The sequence below is a fragment of the Bos grunniens genome, chromosome 22 (assembly GCF_055505025.1).
Source record: "Bos grunniens cultivar Pamir isolate PY7600 chromosome 22, Bosgru_T2T1.0, whole genome shotgun sequence".
Taxonomy (NCBI): domain Eukaryota; kingdom Metazoa; phylum Chordata; class Mammalia; order Artiodactyla; family Bovidae; genus Bos; species Bos grunniens.
In genome coordinates, this window is record NC_141186.1 from 12,519,427 (window position 1) to 12,539,508 (window position 20,082).

At 40.1% G+C, this 20,082-nt stretch overlaps 1 protein-coding gene across 2 annotated transcripts in view; it reads right to left on the reverse strand.

Moving 5' to 3' along the window:
* Window positions 1-20,082, reverse strand: part of SCN11A (sodium voltage-gated channel alpha subunit 11) — a 139,377-nt gene that overhangs the window by 11,711 nt on the left and 107,584 nt on the right. Inside the window, exons 23-28 of one of the 2 annotated variants that reach the window (XM_086365978.1) lie at window positions 18,847-19,020; window positions 12,753-12,854; window positions 12,014-12,283; window positions 11,287-11,340; window positions 9,832-9,973; window positions 3,679-3,779 (exon numbers count right to left, since the gene is read on the reverse strand). In XM_086365978.1, coding sequence (XP_086222104.1) covers window positions 3,679-3,779; window positions 9,832-9,973; window positions 11,287-11,340; window positions 12,014-12,283; window positions 12,753-12,854; window positions 18,847-19,020 — 843 coding nt within the window. The remainder of the gene's footprint in view (window positions 1-3,678; window positions 3,780-9,831; window positions 9,974-11,286; window positions 11,341-12,013; window positions 12,284-12,752; window positions 12,855-18,846; window positions 19,021-20,082) is intronic. The other variant, XR_015150939.1, reaches the window with a different exon arrangement.

Here is a 20,082-nt window from a genome sequence, read left to right on the forward strand (position 1 = left end):
CAGGGTCATTTCCAATGAGTCAGCTCTTTGCATCAGGTGGTCAAAGTATTGGAGTTTCAATTTCATCATCAGTCCTTCCAATGAGTATTCAGGGTTGATTTTCCTTAGGATTGACTGGTTTGATCTCCTTGCAGTCATAGGGACTCTCAAGAGTCTTCTCTAGCAACACACTGAAAACACCAATTCTTCAGCACTCAGTCTTCTTTATGGTCCAACTCTCACATCCGTGTATGACTACTGGAAAAACCATAGCTTTGACTATAGAGACCTTGTTGGCAAAGTGATGTCTCTGCTTTTTAATACCCTGTCTAGGTTTGTCATAGCTTTCCTTCCAAGGAGCAAATGTCTTTTAATTTCATGGCTGCAGTCTCTGTCCATGGTGATTTGAGAGTCCAAGAAAATAAAATCTGTCACTGCTTCCACTTATTCCCCTTCTATTCTCCAAGAAATGATGTGACTGGATGTCATGATTTTTTCAATGTTGAGTTTCAAGTCAGCTTTTTCACTCTCCTCTTGCACCCTCATCACGAGGCTCTTTAGTTCCTCTTCACTTTCTGCCATTGGAGTGGTATCATCTGCATGTCTGAGGTTGTTCATATTTCTCCCAGCAATCCTGATTCCAGTTTGTGATTCATCCAGCCTGACATTTTGCATGATGTACTCTGTGCTGTGGGCTTCCCTGATAGCTTAGTTGGTAAAGAATCTGCCAAGAATGCAGGATATCCTTGTTCAATTCCTGGGACGGGAAGATCTGCTGGAGAAGGGATAGGCTACCGCCTCCAGTATTCCAGGACTTCCCTTGTGGCTCAGCTGGTGAGGAATCCACCTGTAATGCAAGAGACCGGGGTTCGATCCCTGGGTTGGGAAGATCTCCTGGAGAAGGGAAAGGCTACCCACTCCAGTATTCTGGCCTGGAGAATTCCATGGACTGTATAGTCCATGGGGTCGCAAAGAGTTGGACACACCTGAGCAAATTTCACTTTCACTCTGTGCTGTGCTTAGTCGCTCAGTCATGTCCAACTCTGTGGGCCCATGGACTGTAGCCTCCACGTCAAAGTTAAATAAGCAGGGTGACCATATACAGGCTTGTAATACTTCTTTCCCCATTTGGAACCAGTCAGTGATTCCATGTCCAGTTCTAACTGTTGCTTCTTTCTTGACCTGGTTTCTCAGGAGATAGGTAAGGTGGTCTGGTACTCCCATCTCTGTCAAAGGCTTTAGCATAGTCAGTGAAGCAGAAGTAGATGTTTTTCTGGAATTCCCTTGCTTTCTCCTTGGTCTAGTGAATGTTGGCAATTTGATCCCTGGTTCCTCTGCCTTTTCTAAATCCAGCTTGAACATCTAGAAGTTCTTGGTTCACAAATTGCTGAAGTGTTGCTTGAAGGATTCTGAGCATAACCTTGCTAGCATGTGAAATAAGCACATCTGGAACATTCTTTGGGATTTCTGTTCTTTGGGATTGGAATGGAAACTGACTTTTCCAGTCCTGTGGCCATGGATGAGTTTTCCAAATTTGCTGGCATATTGAGTGCAACACTTCAACAGCATCATCTTTTAGGATTTGAAATAGCTCAGCTGAAATTCTATCACCTCCACTAGCTTTGTTTGTAGTAATTCTTTCTAAGGCCCACATGACCTCACATTCTAGGAAGTCTAGCTCTAGGTGAGTGACCACACCATCATGGTTATCTGGGTCATTAAGACCTTTTTTGTATAGTTCTTCTATGTATTCTTGCCACTTTTTCTTAATCTCTTCTGCTTCTGTTAGGTCTTTACTGTTTCTGTCCTTGTGAAGTCACTTCAAAGTGAAATTAGTACTAGAAAATGAGTATGGTACTTGAAAGCTAGATTTGACTTAGGTAAATTGAAATTCCACATACTGTTGTCAGATGAAAACTCTATAAATATAATTTTATCATTAAACTTTTTGTAAAAATTTTTCATTGTATAAATTCTAAACAGTTGTCCTGACATTTATAGACATTTTTAGTGCAACACAAATGTTTAAACCTAGGGGGATGGATTTTGTGCCCTAAAACATACTTCTTTATTCAACAAATCACTGAAAACATACTTAATGCCAGGCTGTATTCTGATTGCTGGGAATAGCAGGAAATTAAACATACCTTTGATAATTTAGGGCTTCCCTCATAGCTCAATTGAGAAAGAATCCACCTGCAATGCAGGAGACTCCAGTTCGATTTCTAGGTCAGGAGGGCCCGGCTGGTGAAGGGATAGGCTACCCATTCCAGTATTCTTGGGCTTCCCTTGTGGCTCAGCTGGTAAAGAATCTGCCTGCAATGTGGGAGACCTGGGTTCGATCCCTGGGTTGGGAAAATCCCCTGGAGAAGGGAAAGGTTACCCACTCCAGTATTCTGGCCTGGAGAACTCCATGGGATCACAAAGAGTTGGACATGACTAAGCAACTTTCACTTTCACTTTGATAATTTGGGACCTCATGTTTGAATGAAAATCTCCAAGTCCTCTACATGCATCAGATATCAAGCCCCTCTTCCATACTGTTTTCTCAGACTTTTTGGTGCCCCTGACCTTCCTTGTCTTGAAAGCCTCCAAACTCACTTCTCAGAACTACCAACTGTGCCTGTTGTATGACTTTATAATCTAATGTTCTCAGATTCCAGCTCCTCAATGGACTGTAAGCACAGAGCAGTCCTTTAAGGAGCTCGTAAGGCAGGATTCAGCAAACTATGGCCCATAGGCCAAATCTGGTCCATCACCTATTTTAGTATAGCCCATGAGCTCAGGATAGGTTTTACTCAGAATGAGTATTGGGGGAAAAAACTCAAAAAGAATAAAATTTTGACACATGAAAATTACATGAAATCCAAATTTTGGTGTTTATAAATCAAGTCATACTGGAGCACAGCCAAGAACATTTGTTCTCTATCTATAATGATTGCTTTTGTGTTACAACATCAAAGTTGAGTAGTAACAGCAGAAACCACATGGCCTGTAAAGCTTAAAATATTTACTGTCTGGCCTTTTACATAAAAAGTGTGTCTGCTCCTAAGATGGAAAGTTTATCATAAATACTTGTGAAGTGGAAGTGAAGTATGCATGACCTCAATTTCACACCAGAGAAAGGTGGTAAAATACATTATAAATACATTTTAAATTGGCCAAGATTACATTCGAACAAGCTGCTAAATTCACATCACTGTAATGAGTATATACCGAGCAGCTCTTGTGCATGCATGCATGCTAAGTTGCTTCAGTAATGTCTGACTCTTTGCGACCTTATGGACTGTAGCCTGCCAGGCTCCTCTGGCCATGGGATTCTCCAGGCAGGAATACTGGAGTTAGTTGCTGTGCCCTCCTCCAGGGGATCTTCCCGACCCCAGGATCAAACCCGCATCTCTTACATTTTCTGCATTGCCAGGAGGGTTCTTTACCACTAATGCCACCTGGGAAGCCCAAGCAGCTCTCAGATGCTCACGAAAAAGTAAATTTAAGTTGTTGCCCAGGCATTTACTATTGAATCTGAATGTCTGATTTTCCTAAGAACTTGAGTCATACACCAGTGTACCTCGGTTCACATTGAATTCTTAGGTCAAGTCTATAAATTTAAAAATTAAAGAAGAATGGCACTACAGATATCTGAGTTCCTCATAACCACTTAATGCATCCATGTATTTAGAATCAATCAAGTGCTCTCACCTGAGGCCTTGGAATGGGCCTTTGAGGTTTTTTGGATCCTAATTTTTTCATTGCATTATAGTATTTCTTCTGTTCTTCTGTCAGAAAGACGTCTTGGCCACCTAAGTATGTGGAGAAGATGAGAGCTAATTATCATTAACAGATTTTTGGAAATGAATTCTGAATTTTCAGAAATAGTTTTAAAGTTATATTGCATTTCTATCAACAATTCCTAAAATTCCAGTTTGAAGCAGAATGAGACTATAAGGAAGGGCCTAAAGGAAACAGGGTTTAAATTAAGGATTAAGGGAGAAATGTTACTTTTATCAGTTACATGTCTCTTTTTATAATATAAATAAGACTACAAATTCTTTGCAAACATCCACAGAAGCTTTACAAAAACTGAACATACTTCAAGTTGTGTAAATCAAACTACAGTGAAACAAACATAGAAATTAGTAATAAAAATCTAAATGAAAAGTCCTAAAAAGTGACAATTAAAATTCTCCTAAATATATGAATGCATATATCACTAATAAAATTTCCAAAAACATCTGTCTAGAGCCATTCTTACAAAAAAAAAAAAAAGAGAGCTTTGAGTGTCTTCACCACTGAGTAATAAAGAACAGAAAAATGAAGAAGGATTTTCATGAAATTTGGTGGGAGAAGTGGTAAAACATCTAGAAATGCTGGATAAAATAGAACAGAATTACTTTTAAAAGACATAGCTGAACTTGCCCAAAAAGTAAGGAAAATTTCCATCATCTGAAAATCAAGAGAGAGAAAAAAGAGAAGTAAATTAGTCCTGAAGTCATGGCTGGCCTAAGGGCATTTGCTAATTTCTGCAAAAATGAGAATCTTAGGATTTAATAACTACAAGGGGGTCATGGGGAAAAGACAGTGTGGTTAGTCCAAGAACGCTGTGTGTTGGTAATGGAATTCTCCAAGTGCTGCCATTAAAGAGTGAAGAAGAAAACCAAACGTATCTGTTGGGGAGAGAAGACAACCAGGACATTGTCTTAGTCTATACTCTTCACTGGTAATTTGTGAATCCAAGCCTGCCTTGATGAGGGTGTGGGGTTTAAATTTACACTACAGTATGGACCAAAAAATACAGTCCTAGAACAGTCTTTCCAACAAATGGCACCAGGAAAACTGGATACTGCTGCTACTGCTAAGTCACTTCAGTCGTGTCCGACTCTGTGCAACCCCATAGACAGCAGCCCACCAGGCTCCCCCGTTCCTGGGATTCTCCAGGCAAGAATACTGGAGTGGGTTGCCATTTCCTTCTCCAATGCATGAAAGTGAAAAGTCAACACTGCTGCTGCTAAGTCACTTCAGTCGTGTCTGACTCGGTGTGACCCCATAGATGGCAGCCCACCAGGCTCCCCCGTCCCTGGGATTCTCCATGCAAGAATACCGGAGTGGGTTGCCATTTCCTTCTCCAATGCATGAAAGTGAAAAGTCAAAGCGAAGTCGCCCAGTTGTGTCTGACTCTTAGCGACCTCATGGACTGCAGCCTTCCAGGGTCCTCCGTCCATGGGATTTTCCAGGCAAGAGTACTGGAGTGGGGTACCACTGGACATCAACATACAAAAGAATGAAGCTGAATCATTACCTAACACCATATACAAAAATTAACTCAAAATGGATCAAAGACATAAATGTAATATCTAGAACAATAAAACTCTCAGAATAAAACACAGAACAGAAGCTTCAAAGCATTAGATTTGGTAATAATTTCTTGGATATGACACAAAAGGCAAAAGAAAAAACAGATCAATTGGACTTCATAACTTTAAATTTTGGAGCATCAGAGACACTCTCAATGAAGTAAAAAGGCAACACACAGAGTGGGGAAATATTTGAAAATCATATATCTGACAAGAGATTAATATTATATAGAGGACTCTGAAAATATAAAAACAAAAAGACAAACAACCTGATTTTTAAAAGAGCAAAAGGTTTGAATAGATATTTCTCTAAAGAAGATATATGAATGGCCAATAAGCACATGAGAAAATGTTCAGTGTCACTAATCATTAGGGAAATGCAAATCAAAATCAAAATGAGATACCACCTCACATCCATTAGAATGGCTACTATCAATAACACAGCAAACAAGTGTCCGTGAGGATGTAGAGAAATTAGAAACTTTGTATACTGTACATATCACCACATGATACAGCAATGCCACTTCTATATAGACCTAAAAGAATTGAAGCAGGGTCTCAAAGAGATGTTTGCACACCCATATTCATAGGACCTTTATTCACAATAAGTAAAACATGGAAGAAACCCAACTGTCCATCAATACATGGATGAAAGAGCAGAACATGATGTATACATAGCCTTAAACAAGAAGGAAATCCTGAAATACACAACAACATCCATGAACCTTAAGGACATTATGCTAAATGAAGTAAGCTACTCACAGAAAGACAAGCACTGCATGATTCCACTTACACGAGATACGTAGAATAGTCAAAATCATGAAGACAGAAAGTGGAATGGGAGCTGCCAGGGGCTGGTGGGAAGTACGGGGAATTATTGCTTAATGGGTGTAGAGTTTCAGTCTATAAGATGAAGAGTTATACAGATGGATGATGATGATGGTTGCCCAACATTATGAATGTATTTAACATCACTGAGCTGTACATTAAAAATGGATAAGATGATAAATCTGATGTTATGACCATTTTGCCACAGTAAAAATAAATAAATAAATAAATAAATAACCCAGCCCTAGAAGTTAACCAGGTTTTTTTCATGATGCCTGGCAGATATTAACTATCTTCAGTAATCATATGCATCATGATAGTATTAATACTATTATTATGAGACTGCCCTTTGTGTGTGGTGAGATAAATAAAATGAACAGCTATGGAAATTTTAAAGGCTATCATCTTCTGTACCCACAAGAACCAGCTTTCTCAGTGTGAAAAAGAGGAGATACAGATGTACTAGTTAAATGAAAACTTTGTAGTCCTAAATTTGAAGTAGCTCTGTCCACTGAAAAAGTCTCAAAATAATCACAATGAGCATTCTAGATTGCGGTATTAGAACACCACCTCTGAGAACGCCCTAGAGAAATGGCTGATTCCAGATCTGGAGCAAAAAGTGTACAAACAATGCCTAGAACATACTGTCAATCCAGAGAGCAAGGAAGTCATCCAGTGCAAGGACCTGATTTGAATCCTAATTTGAAAAGAAGCAAACTTTAATACAATCAATCAACTAATCAGTTAAAGAATGAATAAATATTTTGAGAATATAAGAGACTGGAGGAAATTTGAACATTGACTGGATTTTTGATTAATTTAAAGAACTCATATTAAACTTTTTAGATATGATCATGGAATAGTAGTTATGTTTAAAAAGAGATATGTTCTGAAAAATTGGTGGATGAAATAATATGATGTATGTGATGCTCTATAAAAAAATCCAGTGGAAGGATCCAGTGGGGAAAGACACTGAAGGTATAAGGATGTTCTTAAATCAGTAAATATGCTGGGTGCTGGGTATTTTAGATTCATTTTACTATATTCTTGTGAGTGTTTGAGATTTTCTATAATAAAAGTAAAACAAAATGGAACAAAAATGCTATGGACTGATCAAAACAGTGATTTCAAATGCAAGTTTAAATCTAAAATCACAAGGCCTGACATTCAGATTGTAGGTATTGGTTGCAATACCTGCAATATGCAATACAAGCTGCATATTACAGAGGTGACTCCATATAGCACACTGTTGAGTAACAGCAGCCATATAGTTGCCTGGGACTGTGAATGACTCTCCCAGCAGACACTAAGAAAGCTCAGCAGTATCAGGACACATTTTAGATGGATTAAAAAAAGTTCAACATAAAAATAAAGAAGGTCACAAAACAACAAGGGAAAAACCAAAGGTGAATATTTAGCCACCTGATTTTAGGATTGAGAAATGCCTTCAGTATATAAATTCAAGAAAAGAGGGCAAAAGGACAAGATTGAAAGCTTGACTTCATACATCTGCTAAATGTCTATAAATTTAAAATGTCATTACAAAAATGTAAGAGGTAAGTCAAATTGAACATACTATATAAAACCATAATAAAAAATGATAATATAAATTTTTTTTTCTAATTTTATTTTATTTTTAAATTTTAAGAAGAGTTTTCTGTTTAAAAACAGAAAACTCAAGGAAGAAATAAATAGTTATGGCCATCAACCTGTGAAAAAGTGTTTAACTTCAGAAATGGTCAAATGAATGAATGTAAAACTGTGAGGTAACACTTTTACCCATCAAGCTAGAAAAAATAATTTAAAATTACAAAAGTCAGAACGATGAGAACAGAATAAACAGGCACTTCATGTCTTACAAAAGGAGGGTACCCAGAATAGAATTTCTGAAAGGTAATTTGACAATCTATCTTTAATGTCTTAAATTCTAGGAACTTATCCTGAGGAAATAATCAGAGATATACAGAGAGACTTTCAAGAATGTTCATGATTATTTTAGAAGAGCAAGAAATTTGGAAATGATCTAAATGTCCTTAAAAGGGGGAGTGGGGGGAATAGTTGGAATAAATTATGGTCTATCCATAATATGGGATGTAATTCATCCATGAAAATTCTTATAATAAAGATGATCTCATGATATGAACTCATAACTAATGGAGAAGACAGTTAAAAATATTATATAATCTCAACAGTGTAAAAGAAACATTTAGTATTATTTAGTAGTAACTGGAAAAGATGGTACCAAAATGATGAGGCTTAATCTAAAATAGTTATCATTTGGTGGTCACCTTATGGATGATTTAAATTTTCTTTTTCTCTTCATCTTTTTTCCACATTTACTACAATGCCCCTATAGATTATTGAATCAGAAAAATAAATATGTGTTTGTCACAACACATGGGGGAAAAAACCTGTCTCTTCCCTACCATCTTCTTTCCAAGTAAGTTCAATAAATCTGCTGAGACTTGGGTATTGAGAGGCAGGATGCAAGTTTACGGAAAGAGGAGAGTTTATAGATTTTTCCTGCACTTACAATGATTATACATCCTGATAAACCCATGTTAAGTTGAAAATATTGTATGTAACTTGAAATGCATTTAATACACTTAACCTGCTGAACATCACAGCTTAGCCTTGCCTACCTTAAACATGCTCAGAACACTTAGAAATTAGCTTTCACATGTGTGTGAAAGTCACTCAGTCATGTCTGACTCTTTGTGACCCCATGGACTATACAGTCCTTGGAATTCTCCAGGCCAGAATACTGAGGTGGGTAGCCTTTTCCTTCTCCAGGGGATCTTCCCAATCCAGGGATTGAACCCAGATCTCCCACATTGCAGGTGGATTCTTTACCAGCTGAGCCACAAGGGAAGCCCAAGAATACTGGAGGGGGTAGCCTATCCCTTCTCCAGGAGATCTTATTTGATTCCAACCCAGGAATCGAATTGGAGTCTCCTGCATTGCAAGCTATCAGGGAAGCCCAGAAATTAGATTACAGTTGGGCAAAATCATGTAACACAAACCCTATTTGAAAATAAACGTTGAATATCTCATTTAGTTTATCAAATACTGTACTGAAAGTGAAAAACAGAATGGTTGTATGGATACAGAATGTTGTAAATATATACCTACTGTTTATCCTCAGTGAGCCACGGATGATTGGGAGCTGTGGCTGCTGCCACTCAGTGTCACAGGAAAGTATTGTACTATATATCTCTAGCCAAGGAAAAGATCACAGTTCAAAACCTGTAGTAAAGTTTCTACTCAATGCGTATCATTTCTGCCTCATTGTAAAAGTTGAAAAATCATGTAAATTGAACTATCCTAAGTCAGGGATTGTACTCTTTTTATCCTGAATAACAAGATACACTTGCAAGGTTACTACAATTTGACATAAATACTAATCCTGATATTTGTTTTTCTATTAGAGTTCAACAATGGCCTTTGTTTAAGAGGGTAGAGTGAAGAATAAAAACAATGATTAATAAAACCCAGCTAATGCAGTCCCTTTTCAGCCATATCCTCAAGACTCTTTCCTTAAGAGGCTCCCTCTTCATTCCTATGCAGATGATAAAGGCTACTTTGCACAACAATCTAGAACTGATTTATGCTCCATCCAAGCTCTTTGGAGAAATGAGGAGGTAAAAATACCAAATCAGGACAATCCCCATACTTATCTTTTTCTGCTGTTGGTTGAAGTTGTCAATAATAACACCAGTAAAGAGATTCAGAGTGAAGAATGAGCCAAAGATGATAAAAACTACGAAGTAAAGGTACATGGAAGAACGTGCCTCAAACTGTGGCTGTTGTCCTTCCTGTTAGGGGTTGTTTTAATGAAAGAAGAAAACAGTTACTGGAGAAAAATATGAGCCATCCTAACTGCTTGGTAGCAGCACCATTAACCACTCAGCCTCCTCCAGTGAGCCGTGGTCCTTCAGGGAGCCCCCTTCCCCTCTTTCAGTTTCCCCCAGCGCAGCTTGAGTGGTACCATACAGTGGGGAGGGGGTGTGGCGGAGCATTTGGATTTTTCTTTGAAGCGATGGAGAATCACTGAAGGGCTGTGAGACAGGAGAGTAGCACGGTTGCGTGTGTCCTTTGAAAACGTCTCTAGGATGTCCATATAGACACATAACTGGAGGGAGCCAAACTGAGATGGCCCCCAGAGAAGGGACATGTCCATTTCACGCAAAGGAGCTTAACTACCAATCCTTGCTGAATATCTACATGGTTCCTACAGAGCCCGCTACACTATTGTGTTTAGTCTGTGCTTGTGTTCTGTCACTCTTGAATTCTGAGTGCCTGGCATAGCTTGTGACATGAGGTTCTCCACACACACTGAACAAGTGTATGAATGAATGAATGGTCAAGCTCTGGAAGGGACAAAAATGGACTACAATCCAGCTGGCCTAGCTTGAGGGATGACCGAAAGCATCCAGACCCCTTCTGTCCAAGTTCTTCACGAGGCTCTGGTTTTATTCATTTTGGGGATAGGGGTAGGAGGACCTCTCTTTTCTTTCCTCTAATCATATTCAAAGATAGAGATGAGTGTTGATAGCTCTATCATCTGCTCAAAGGACTTATGATATTTGTTACTGAACACCTGCCATAGAAACCACTGTATCGGACATAAATATTTGAAACAATTATTTTTCTCTTTTGCCTCAAACAGTACCTAACCTTAGTCCCACTTGGCTTCAGGCATCTACTTGTTTGAATTAAGGGTAGGCATTAGTCTGGAAATAATCTAATGGAAAGAAGAAATTAATATTCAGTTAATTCAACTGATAATTTAACATAAGATTATGCAGCAAGCTGATAATCTTGCAAAGGGAGGTTCAGATAGAAAGAGGAACAGAGAAAAGCTCACCTCACTTGTACCCAGGGAATTGTCAGAAAGGGAAATAGACGGAGAACATCAGAGCTGTCAGCATGCTAGGATGTAATACTCAGAGGAGGATGAATAAGAACCCTTTTAACCCCTGTTTCATAGTGTTTGTCTTAATGTAAAAAAGGCAGAGAACCCTGGCCACTGGAACTATGATGAGGGAAGTTCTAGGCTGGCCATATATAGTCATGATTCTCCTGATTTGATCTTAGCACTCTACAGCACAGTAGAACACAAGCTCACCTCTGTGGAATCAACAGCTGCATACATAATATCCATCCAGCCCTTAAACGTTGCCTGCAATGAAAGAAGAGAAACATGAACACCATTATAGGCTTGTCATCAACATACAAAAGCCAGCAAGTCCAGCGGGCAGATGTATATAAGATGATGGTCCACCCTTCCTGGACAGAATGCCTACATAAAGGAACAGCTGAAAAAAGTTCATGGGCATGTGTTTTGTATTATTTTTTCTTCATTTTCACAAGATAAAAAGTTTAAAGACAAGAGAAATTTCTGCCTTAAAAATTCCTAGAAAAGTTATGGACCAGCTGATGCAAAGAACCTGATTAAGGCTCTTTCCTGATGCCACATCTATTTGCGCTATCTGTCCAAGACCTTGCAACCACGGTTTGACATGGGACTGTTCCCACAGGGAACTGTTACTACAGGTGTGGCTTGGCATCTGAGGCTCCATGTCTCTCTGGCTGGAGCTAAGGAGAACAAGGCACCACAGGACAGAGTGTGAGGTCCAAACCCTTACAGGGTCTTGGAGGTTGAAGCTCAGTAGACAATCAAGTTGGCGATGCTCAGTGGGGAACAACTCCAGAGGGCATTAGCTCCCATGAGGAAACTGGGGTTTGATTCCATTATTTCAATGGAGTCATTATATTTTTATTAGCTGAGAAATGCTTTATGATTCTTTTAAGGGTTCTTTCCCCAGAGTGAAAAACAAACCGACAGCACTTACCACTTGCAGTAGTGCAAGGTAAGCCATTAACACGTTGTCAAAGTTGACATCCGGGGTGTCCCAATAGAAATGTCCACTTTCACATTGATTCCGGTTTGCAACAATGTTATAATCTATAACTGATTTTACATCTGTTGCATTAACACATCTTCCAAATCTTCCAGAAAACAGACTTACTCCCAGGATACAAAATATGAGCCAGAAAATGAGGCAGACAAGCAAAACATTCAGAATAGCAGGTATGGCACCTATGAGAGCATAAACTACCACCTTAAGGAAACAAAGCAGAAGAAAAACATAACAGACGTGTGAGACTCACCAAGCTCTTAATCTTCCCAGGATGGGTCTGATGTGTGGGGCTGCATTTCTTGAAACCTCATCTTTACATTCCAACCCTGAACCCCAGCCCCATGGCAAGCCCTGCTCTCAGCTCCCTACATTACAGGTCCTTTTGGTTGCTACAGGATCGTTTGAGAAGTGTCTTCTGATGATGGTGTTTGAGACATCTGCCCTAGGACTGAAGGGAAGCCAGAGCCCAGCTCGACTGTCACAGAAGTGCTTTTAGGTGAAGACTATATCTTGGACTTTTCTCTACCTCTGAATTCTAAGCAGTGGGCCAGATGGGAAGGAGTCCAGGAAAAGTTTGACAATTTAAGGGATGTCCAGCCCAAGAAGAGCAGTTGGCTTCTCTGCCTTTCCCTGCTAGCTGACTTTCCTCCATTCCATCTAAAGAACATACCTTCATTCCTTCAAACTGGGACAGTGCTCGCAGGGGCCTCAGTGCTCGAAGAATCCGGAAGGACTTCAAGCCCATTAAGTCGATGAGACTTGTCACAGAGACCTGGTGGGAAAGGAAGCTATGCATAGTACATCCAACTTGGTGACCAGAGAACCCAGTGGTGTTAAGAGCCATCTTTCTGAGAGGCGACTGCATGCCCACAGTGGTTTATCCAGACAGAAACCAACCAGACCCAGCTGGAAGGGGAGGGCAGGTTAGAGGCTATTTTTCTCCTTGCCTGGCAAAGCTCCAGCCCATATGGGTGAGAACAGTGCGTTTACATGATTTGTTTAATGAAAGACCAAAAAAAGCTGAGAAACTGTTGTGAATTCAAGGAAACCAGAGAGACATGACAATGACATGTCATGTGGGATCCTGAGTGGGATCCTAGATTGCAGTAGGGGAAAGGTGGTGGTAGGCGCGTAGGGTAAATTAACCATAAAGGACCTTGTGACAACTGAGAACATTCGAAAATGGATGTGGTATTTAGTACTGGATCATGTTAAATTTCCTAACCTTGATAATTGTTTTGTGACTGTGTGAGATAACAGGCTTGTTCTTTGGAAATACACCCTGAAATGTTGAGGGCTAACGTAGTGTGATCCTTACAACTTAATCTCAAGCAGTTTAGGGGAAAAAATACAGGGAAAACTGATATGGCAGATGGGCTTAAATATTAATAATGGGTGAATCTGGGGAAATAGTGTAAGGGATTCTTTTGCAACTTCTTGCAACTTTTCCATAAGCTTGAAATATCAAAATAAAAAGTTACAAAGAAATAATTCTAAAAAAAAAAGAATGAATGAATTCCTTTTGGCTAACATGTTCCCTCATTCAAACAGCTCCTTTTTGGAGAATTAAATCCAATTTTCTCTCCTAACATGCTTCCTTACAGCGGGATATGACAGAGGATTGGAGAACTCTGTAAACACACTAAATTAAAACTCAACAAACAGGGACTTCCCTAGTGGTCCAGTGGTTAAGACTCTGTGCTCCCAATGCAGTGGGCATGGGTTCAATCCCTGCCCAGGGAACTAGATCCCACTAGCACAATCAAGACCTGGCACAGACAAATAAAATAAGAAAAAAATTTTAAAGCTCAATAAAGATGCTGAGCTTAAGTTGAAGACACTATTTGCAGATTTTCAGCCATTCTTATTGATTATGCAGAGCCTTCAGAGGCTCAACTTAGATGGAGAGTGCTCAGCAGGACAGGAAGTGAATTACTGATACTCCTGACTTAGCTGATGGCAAAGTTCATTGCCTCCCACTAGCCAATCTCATTGCAGTAGTAACACATTTGCAGAGTAAGAGAAATTGAATGAATATGGCAGAATAACCAGATTCTTAAATTCATAATCAATTTTTTAAAATCACCATTGATTCAAAATGTGCTTATTTATAATGGCTTTTTCAAATAAGCTGTTTTGTTCTTCTGCTTGTGACAGCATTGCCTGTTGGGAGAGTTATTTAATTAGCTTTTGCACAAATACGCCTACCTTGTTCCTATGGTGGTGGTTTAGTCACTAAGTTGTGTCTGACCCTAGTGACCCCATGGACTGTTGACCTTGTTCCTAACCAGAGGGAAAAGGGTTCTTAAGCCTAGCAGTTCTGGTGTTACTAAATGACTGTTAGCGTAAATGGAGAAGATGTTCCTGGAGGGACATTGTATACCTTTTCACCTGGAACCTCACCCCTAACTGAAACATCCATGAGAAACGCTGACAAGAACATATCCCCGTTCTTTTCCACTCTATGGCATTCTTCCAGGTGGGAAGCTATCACTAGTTTTATTTTATTCCTACCTAACTTGCATTAATCTCCCTGTACTATGTTTTTGAGATTCCTATCATGTTGATATATATTCTTATGGTTTTCTCCTTTTGACTGTTATGGAATATTACAGCATATATTTATATTTTATGAATTCATTCCTCCTTGGTGAATACCTAAGTTATTTCCATTTCTTTGCTACTATGAACAATAGCAAACTAGACAGACATGCATTTTTCCTGGGTACATACGCAAGAGTTTTCCTTAAACGTATAACTAGAAGTGGTATTTCTGGAATTGTAAATTGGGTTCATTTGTAATTTTAACTTAATGGTGCAAAACTTTCCCCAAATGTCTTGTATAGCAGTTAGCAGTGATTAGAAATTCCATTTTCCTAAATCCTTCTCGTGTTAGATATTATCCAACTTAAAAATTTTTGTCTGTCTGATAAGTAAAAAGAAGTCTCATTTTAATATGTATTTTTGTGCTAACTGGTGATATGACTAGTGTGTATTTCTTCATACATTTGTTAGCAACTCAAGATCCTTCTGTGAATTGCCTGTTTGCATCCTCCTCCCATTCTTACACTGGGTTGTCTTTTTCTTGTTGATCTGTAGGCGGTATTTATTTACAGTGGATAATCACTATCTGTTATGCATCATGTGTGCTCAGTCACTTCAGTCGTGTCTGACTCTTTGAGACCCTATGGACTGTAGCCCACCAGGTTCCTCTGTCCATGGTATTCTCCAGGCAAGAATACTGGAGTGGGTTACCAACCCTACCTCCAGACACAAAACCTGTGTCTGACCCAGGGACCAACCTGTGTCTCCTGCACTGCAGGTAGATTCTTTACTGCAGATCTACCCGGTAAGCTCAACTATCTGTTTTATATGTGGTATATACTGTCTCGAGGGTCTAGCCTGTCTTTTATAATCATGGTGTTGTTGAACAAAAAAAAAGAAAGTCTTATATTTTGATATATATTTGTGGTTGTGTTTGCAGTTTCCTATTCCAAAATTATAAAGATCATTTTATTTAATCTTGAGTAACAAGCAACATAAGAAGATTATTCACATAACTCATTTAATCCACACGATAATGTTCTGAATTATGCAGTGGTGTACATCACTGCTGGGCATCCCACATGGTCCTAAGTGGTAAAGAACCTGACAATGCAGGAGACTTAAGAGACATGGGTTCAATCCCTGTCGGGAAGATCCCCTGGAGAAGGACATGGCAATCCACTCCACTATTCTTGCCTGGAGAAACTCCTGGACAGCTGAGCCTGGCAGGCTACAGTCCATAGCGTCGCAGAGTCAGACACGACTAAACTGACTTAGCACACACACACATAACTTCACTACCACATTACAGACATGAACTGTGAAGCCCAGTGGATCAGCACCTTGTTTCAGATGGAATTGGGTCTGTACAGTGCTAAGGCTGGTACCAGTAATAGTGCCTACACTTAGTGCTTTCTCTGGGATTTATAAAGCTATATAGTTAAAGGATTATATCTTCTCTTGCTCTACGCATTTTTGTTCCATTCATTTTGTTATCAAGGTTATGTTTGTCTCATTAAATAAGTTTGCATGCCTCCCCTCCTTTTCTGTTCCTTGTCTTAATTTGAGTAAGGTTGGGATGCACTGCTTGTCTTAGTTCAGGCTGCTATATCAGAATACCATACCATAGCCTGGATATATAAACAACAGAAATTTCTTACAGTCTGAAGGCTTGAAATTCCAAGATTAAGATGCTGGCAGAGTCAGTGTCTGGTTGAGGACCTATTTCCTGGTTCATAAGCAGTCATCTTCTCCCTGTCTTCACAGAAGGAGTGAAGAAACTGTGGAGTCTCTTTTATAAGATCACTAATCCTATTCATGAGGGCTCTGGAGTCAATGCTCTTATGTCCTAGCTGCCTCCCAAAGGCCCCATCTCCAACACACTGGAGATCAGGTTTCAATACAAATTTCAGGGGAGGGGTAAGGGGACACAATCATGTGGTCTATAGCACTGCTCCTTGGAAGGTTGGTAAAACTTGTTTTCAGAACCACCTGGACCTGGTGTCCTTTTTGAAAGTGTGGCACTCGACTACTGTTTTGATATTTTAAATAGTTATTGTTAGCTGTATGTTTTCCATTTTGCATCTGGGCAAATTTGGGCAATTTAGAATCTACACTCTCATTTATATCCATTTGGAAATTGATATCAAAACTTCCAGCACTTTGCTTGAGGTTACACAGAAAGAGAGTAAAGAAACAGCTTTAAAATCAGTGTCCTACACAGACTTGTGGACACAGCAGGGGAGGGAGAGGATGGGACAAATTGAGAGTAGCGTTGACATATAAACACTACCATGTGTGAAACAGATGGCTGGTGGGGAGCTGCTGCGCAACACGGGGAGCCCAGCCTGGTGCTCTCTGAAGACTTAAGGGGACAGGACGGCGGGGAAGGGGGACGGAGGAAGGCTTAAGAGGAAGGGGATATATATATAGTTATATAGTTGTGACAGATTCACAGTGTTGTATGGCAGGAACCAATACAAAATTTTAAAGTAATTATCCTCCAATCAAAAATAAAAAAAAAGAATCAGTCTCCTAAGTTTAGGCCAGTAAACCACAGGTCCTAGATCAGAGATACCAACAGTCTGTCCATTGTCTTATGCATCCTCCACTATAATCAATAAGACAATGGATGCACAGTGACCAGCACTCTGGAAACTGATAGGGACCCTCATGATGCTCACGGGAATGCTGGTGTTGGAGCTCTGATGGCACCGATGACTTTCTGAAATGCTTGAACCACACGGCCTATTTGTACCCGCCAACAAAATTATGGCTCTCCAGTGTGGTGTGCTGAGCACACAGTGTATACTATGCATTTGTCATACCTACTTTCTTAAATAGCAGGGACAAAGTCTAACTAATTAGGTCATTATAGAAAGGCTGCTGCTGCTGCTGCTGCTAAGTCGCTTCAGTTGTGTCCAACTCTGTGCAACCCCGTAGACGGCAGCCCATGAGGCTCCCCAGTCCCTGGGATTCTCCAGGCAAGAACACTGGAGTGGGTTGCCATTTCCTTCTCCAATGCAGGAAAGTGAAAAGTGAAAGTGAAGTCGTGGAGCCTTGTCTGACTCTTAGCGACCCCATGGACTGTGGCCTACCAGGCTCCTCTGTCCATAGCATTTTCCAGGCAAGAGTGCTGGAGTGGGGTGCCATTGCCTTCTATAGATGTTAAAATCAAGGACTTTGCAGGGAGTCTTACTAGATTTGAGTCTCACCTCCTTCTTCTTCCCAGGCTCAAAAGACTTCCCAGGTGGCTCAGATGGTAAAGCATCTGACTACAACGTGGGAGACCCAGGTTTGATCCCTGGGTTGGGAAGATCCTCTGGAGAAGGAAATGGCAACCCACTCCAGTACTCTTGCCTGGAAAATCCCATGGATGGAGGAGCATGGGGTTGCAAAGAGTCGGACATGACTAAGTGATTTCACTTCCATCTTCTAGCTGGGCAACCTCAAACATGTTTCTATGACTTAGTTTACTTATATGTATCTGGGAAAAACAATAACTGCAACATGGAAACGCTGTGATAACTAAAAGAGAGAATGCATAAGAGGCATATGGCAGAGTAAGCAGTACTTACTTACTTGGTACCGAGAAAGCAGTCGAAAAATGTTACCTACTCTTACTGCTATTGGCCTTGGGCATCTTACAGACCAAGGTGTGAATTCCAATCTCATCTGAAACAAGCTGCTAAGCCTCTGAGCTTCAGGTTTCCTTGTCTGGAATGTGGTAGACAACACATAGGTCTGCCTAACTTGGAACACTGCTGTTCAGATTAAATAGGAAAAAATAATGTATGTGAATAATCCTTGTTGCTTGACAATCAAGATGGGAGACCAGCCTAATCTGCTGGCTGCTAACCTGCTTTGAGAAGTCTTGAAAAGAAATTAAAAGTTGGAAGGAGAAGGAAAAGTAGAGAATGTGCAAAGTTATTCTAGATGTACATCAGACATAAGCGGTGCTTATGGAGAGAAGTGAATGAGTACCATGAGAAATGAGTACAATGAGAAAGGGTTGAGATGGTGAGCATATGAAATGCAGCATATGAGGAATGGGACCAAGGAAAGGCTGGACTGCTGATAGATAAATGTGAAGAAAAATATTCTGGAGAGGCACTCGTATGAGGCACACGGGAAAAGCAACTTCCGTGTGATCCCCTCCTCCACCACAACCCAGCCCCCCTCCATCCCACCTGCACATTATACAGAGATGGTTAACTTACAATCACAATGACGAAGTCGAGCCAGCACCAGACACTTGTGAAATATTTCCTAAATCCAAAGGCCACCCATTTCAGACCCATCTCCAAGATAAAAATGTATGTGAAAATAGTGTCAGTACATTTAAGTAATTCTTGGATTTTGGGTTGTTTATCAAGGTTAATATCTTCAAATACCTGAAATGATAAAGCACAGCATAGGTCAGGTTGAACTCTCTGCTGACTTTACTTTTTATTGTTCTTCCTTATTTGAATAAACTAGGATCTCTCTTGGTGATGAGATTTTGCTTAAGGCTGAACTTTTCCAGTAGAAACAATTCCTTGAGTAAGTAAAACAAAAGAAGGAAAATCCTATTTCTAGATTTCCGTTGCCACTATATTTTCCCAGAGTCTCATCAATGGGCCCTGGAATGTTAAAAAAAAAAAAAAAAATCTTCCTAATGGATCATCACACTATCTCCTGGTCTTCCTAATCCTTTCAACTCTTGCCAACAATATCTTGCCAACTTTCCCAGAACCTCCCAGTGGCATTCACCATTTCTTTCATCCTCCTAGTTACCTGGGTGGCTCTATTCAGTGGCTGTTCATTGCTTATAACATCAAGTCTGAAAACCTTAGTTCATACTCTGGATCCTGCCAACCCTGAGGCTCGCCAACCCCACCACAAACAGCATTATCCACTTATCCCAGTGTTCCCTACAGATGTGATCATTTTTGTACATGAACCATGATGTGCAAAAGTTTGGGAAGCACTGGGCTAGAGCTCCCAATGTAAATTACTTCAAATGTTGCTAAGTCGCTTCAGTCATGTCCGACTCTCTGCCTAACCCTAACCCTAATCCTAACCCTAATGTTAGGTTCTGTGGACCATATCCCACCAGGCTCCTCTGTCCATGAGATTCCCCAGGCAATACTACTGGAGTGGGTTGCCATTTCCTTCTCCAGGGGATCTTGCCAACCCAGGGATCGAACCCGAGTCTCTTATGTCTATCTGCACTGGCAGGCAAGTTCTTTACCACTAGCACCACCTGGGAAGGCCCAAACATTCATTAAGTGGGACTACGAAAATTAGACATCTAAGCTTTTGGAGAGACCCTTTTTCACACTACATCCAAACATTTCCTTAACCCAAAGTGTGTGTGTGTGTGATTCTTCAGGGTCTGTATTGCTAGGCTATAAGCTGTCCTTTTGGCCTTTACAGTGTTACTGAGGATAAAAGAAAGGAGAGAAGAGGCACTA